The 4153-nt window shown below is 58.5% G+C and overlaps 1 protein-coding gene across 1 annotated transcript; it reads left to right on the forward strand.

The window, feature by feature from the left end:
- Positions 1-51: 51 nt before the first annotated feature.
- On the forward strand, positions 52-2674 carry FOXF1 (forkhead box F1). Its single transcript, XM_024735747.1, has 2 exons — positions 52-1018; positions 2463-2674. The coding sequence occupies exons 1-2, from the start codon at positions 52-54 to the stop codon at positions 2621-2623; spliced, it is 1128 nt and encodes a 375-aa protein (XP_024591515.1). The 3' UTR covers positions 2624-2674.
- Positions 2675-4153: the final 1479 nt, after the last annotated feature.

The raw sequence follows: 4153 nt of genomic DNA on the forward strand, positions 1-4153 counted from the left end.
TCGGCGGCGCAGAGCAGCAGCGGCAGCGGCGGCGGCGGCAGCAGCCACCCGATGTCTTCGGCGCCCGAGAAGCAGCAGCCACCGCACGGCGGCGGCGGGGGAGGCGGCGCGGCCATGGACCCCGCGTCGTCCGGCCCGTCCAAGGCCAAGAAGACCAACGCCGGCATCCGGCGCCCCGAGAAGCCGCCCTACTCGTACATCGCGCTCATCGTCATGGCCATCCAGAGCTCGCCCACCAAGCGCCTGACACTCAGCGAGATCTACCAGTTCCTGCAGAGCCGCTTCCCCTTCTTCCGCGGCTCCTACCAGGGCTGGAAGAACTCGGTGCGCCACAACCTCTCGCTCAATGAGTGCTTCATCAAGCTGCCCAAGGGCCTCGGGCGGCCGGGCAAGGGCCACTACTGGACCATCGACCCGGCCAGTGAGTTCATGTTCGAGGAGGGCTCCTTTCGGCGGCGGCCGCGCGGCTTCCGAAGGAAATGCCAGGCGCTCAAGCCCATGTACAGCATGATGAACGGGCTCGGCTTCAACCACCTCCCGGACACCTACAGCTTCCAGGGCTCCGCCGGCGGCCTCTCGTGCCCGCCCAACAGCCTGGCGCTGGAGGGAGGTCTGGGCATGATGAACGGCCACTTGCCGGGCAACGTGGACGGCATGGCTTTGCCCAGCCACTCGGTGCCCCACCTGCCCGCCAACGGTGGCCACTCGTACATGGGCAGCTGCGGCGCCGCGGCGGCCGGCGAGTACCCGCACCACGACAGCTCGGTGCCTGCTTCCCCACTGCTGCCCGCGGCCGCCGGTGGGGTCATGGAGCCCCACGCCGTCTACTCAGGCGCGGCGGCCGCCTGGCCGCCCTCCGCCTCCGCGGCGCTCAACAGCAGCGCCTCCTACATCAAGCAGCAGCCCCTGTCCCCCTGCAACCCCGCGGCCAACCCCCTGTCCGGCAGCCTCTCCGCGCACTCCCTGGACCAGCCGTATCTGCAGCAGACCAGTCACAACACCCCCGCTGAGCTGCCAGGTGAGTGGGGAGGCCGGGCCGTGCCAGCCCCGAGGGGAGCCCATCTGAGTGCACTGCAGACCCAGCCCCCAGAAGCTGCCGCCCGCCCTGGGCCACAGCCTGCGGCCGCTTCTGCACGCCGCCAAGCCCCCCAGGGTGTCTCTCAGCCCCACCTCCCCCCATTTGAGGCGCGAGTGCAGCCTGGAGCCCCCAGTATAGACTAAGATGTCGTTTTCTCTCCTTTTCTGTTTCAACTCCCAGCTGCTGAGGTGCAGCCCCAGCCTGGCCAGGTAGGCCCCATCCTCACCAAAAAGACTTATTAGACTCCAATATTCTAAGTCCCCTCAGGTCCCTTAGCCCCCTCACACCTCAGCAAGTTCCCAGGATGGAGCCAGGCCCAGCCCCGGACAGCTGGCTCACTCTCCCCACTCGCCCCAGAAAAGCTGCGGGAGAGCCGCCTCTGCTCTGAGCAGGGCAGGACGGAAGAGTTAGGCCCAAAGCCGGCCGGGCTGCACGCCTGCTCAGAGGCTCAGAGCCCGGCCTTTCAGGAATCAGGCCTGGGCCACGCGAACATTGAGTCGGGGCATTTTGTGGTGACAGAGGCAGAGAGGGGACCCGATCGAGGGTCAGAGTTGCAGGCCCCCCACACAGCCTGTTTCTCAGGAGCCAGGTTTTCAGGTCTCCAGGTACCGCCCCACCCCCAGTCCTCCGAGAAGGAAGGGGCACGGCAATCTTCCCCTCTGAACCCTCCATCTCGGCACCCACTAGCAGCCTTCTGGGCCTGGTTCTGAGAAGAGCTTGGAGTGATCCAAGCAGGGGCCTGCCAGGAGTCAGCTGTCAGCAGCCTGTGGGGGGGAGGAGCTGGGCCTGCCTGGAGGCTGGAGGGGCCTCTGCGCCGGGTTGCCCAGCTTGGGCGGCTTCAAACTCCAGGCGGGCTCCAGCTGTCCCAGAGGCTCGGTTCTCAAAGGGCCCTTCATCTGAGAAGCCACCCTTGGCCCCCGTGTTGGCCCCTGCCGGCCTGGCTGGCTGCTCTGGGGCCACCGCAGCCTTTGGGGTTGGAAGGTAGCTGCCCAGCACCAGGCACAGGCCCCAGGCTGCCCTGGAAGTGGAGGCCGCTGGACCTTCTCTGTTGGCGCATCTCGGCCCCTCTCACCACTTCCCCGTCAGCCTCTGGAAGGCCCCGGCCCAGGCTCGGTGTCCAAGGTGGGAGAGGCCCAGCCAGCAGGCGCTCAGGGGAGCAGGGATCCTTGCCAGTGTCTGGGGATCTTCCCTTTGGGCGCCGGCCCCACGGAGACCGGGAACTCAGACATGGGGAGGCGCTGTGGAGGGGAGGCCTCCAGCCCTGCGCCCGAGCCGGGCAAGCCTGCCCCGTGCACCCCTCGGGCAAAGGTGCTTGTCCACCTGGAACTCTGGCCTCCGGAGGCTAACCCTTTAACGTCCCCTCTCCTGTCGCCCTGCCCTGCAGGCATCCCGCGGTACCACTCGCAGTCGCCCAGCATGTGTGACCGAAAGGAGTTCGTCTTCTCTTTCAACACAATGGCATCCTCGTCCATGCACTCAGCCGGCGGTGGCTCTTACTACCACCAGCAGGTCACCTACCAAGACATCAAGCCGTGCGTGATGTGAGGCCACAGCCCCCGGGGCCCTCCGGGCAGGGGCTGGCCGGGCACTGGGACTTCGGAACCCATCGCCAGAAACTGCTTTATTTTCGAGGTATAACCGTCGGCAGAAGAAAAGGGTTTGACCCCTCCCCGACCGGATTATTCGGGAAAGGAATCCCCGAGGCAACGACGGAGCCCCGCTGTCGGCACCTCCCCGCCACCCGCTCAACAGTTTCTTTAAAATGGTGGTGGTGGGTCCTGATCTGACTGCAGCTGTTGAAAAATAAATACCTATTTTTGATCCTATTGAAACCGGCTGAGAAGGTGCTGTGTTGGGGAAAAACCCTCAACATCTAAACAAGCTTTCTGCTGAGGTCTCCCCCTCTTCCCCTCCAATGGCCAAAGTCGGGGGAAGGAGAAAGGCCAACGTGTGAGACCGTCATCATCAAATACTTTTATTTTTTGGTTGAGTATTTATCTTTTTATTTTTAATTTTTTTTGAAAGAATGTCTTGGAATGCGCGTCTCCTTTCAGAGCCATCTTTTGCAGGGAAGGGGGGGGGCAAGAAATCGCCTTCTCCCTCCCCACCTCAGAAGTCCTCCATCAACCACAGGTGGATCCTTGTGCGAATAACTTGCATTTCTGAAGCCACTGCTCGTCTTAGGAAAGAAACCAGAAGGAGCCCAGAAGCGGCGGCTCTCGGGCCTCTGCGGCCGTCCCCCTCCGCCTTCCTCTCCATCCTTCTCTTCAGTGTTTCTGGTTTGGTTTCTAACTTTATTTTGACTTTTTTGGTCGGTGTTTTTCTCCCGAGACCTGGCTGTCTCCTGATCTCTACTGTAAACCTTCTGGTGGGAGAGTGAGGAAAACACGGCGCCGCGGGGACCGGGAAGGCCCGCTGAGCGCTCGGATTCAGGATTGCGGTGACGCAGAAAGGTTAAGGCACTTTTAAAAAAAACGATAGCAAGGCTCATCCTGTTATTTAAAAAATCCTCCGTTTATCAGTATTAATGGTGTAACTTTGTTGGCAATATTTGCCGCGTAGATTTTTTTTTTTTAGGTATCCATTGTAAATTATGCACTGTATAAAAATGACGATTTGAGGATGTTTTTGCCTTTTGTGTATTTTTTCCTAAAAAAGAACAAAAATAAAAATGTATGACATTTGTACATGGCCTTTAATATTGTATCAACTAGAAATAAAATCGCATGAGTATTTTATTGGGATTGGAGAATATCTTCCAAATACAGACAGAAACGAGCCCGGGATCTCCAGCCTTTTTTTTTTTTTTAAATTTAAAGTATGGATGATTCTTAATCCTTTTTTCTTCTTTTTTCTTTTTTGACTAATCCTTCTCTTTTCACTCTTCATTTCACACTGAAGTGAAATCTGGACGAGGGTAACTCTTTTTCTTGGCTTCTGTTTTTTAAGAAGAGCCCTCTGCCCCTCTAAATGTCATTTCTTGTTTTAAAGAAATAAGCAAACGTTTAAAGAAAAATTATAGTTGTCCCTCCCCCAGGGAAAAAACATATACATACATATATATATATATATATA

This window comes from Neophocaena asiaeorientalis, unplaced genomic scaffold (genome assembly GCF_003031525.2).
Source record: "Neophocaena asiaeorientalis asiaeorientalis breed wild unplaced genomic scaffold, Neophocaena_asiaeorientalis_V1.1 scaffold40, whole genome shotgun sequence".
NCBI lineage: Eukaryota > Metazoa > Chordata > Mammalia > Artiodactyla > Phocoenidae > Neophocaena > Neophocaena asiaeorientalis.

What these genes read in the sequence shown, in the direction of transcription:
- FOXF1 (XM_024735747.1), top strand. Translation starts at nt 52, where the DNA reads ATGTCTTCGGCGCCCGAGAAGCAGCAGCCACCGCACGGCGGCGGCGGG. An exon ending in CACCCCCGCTGAGCTGCCAG is followed by an intron (nt 1,019 to 2,462) that starts GTGAGTGGGGAG and finishes CCTGCCCTGCAG; the next exon opens with GCATCCCGCGGTACCACTCG.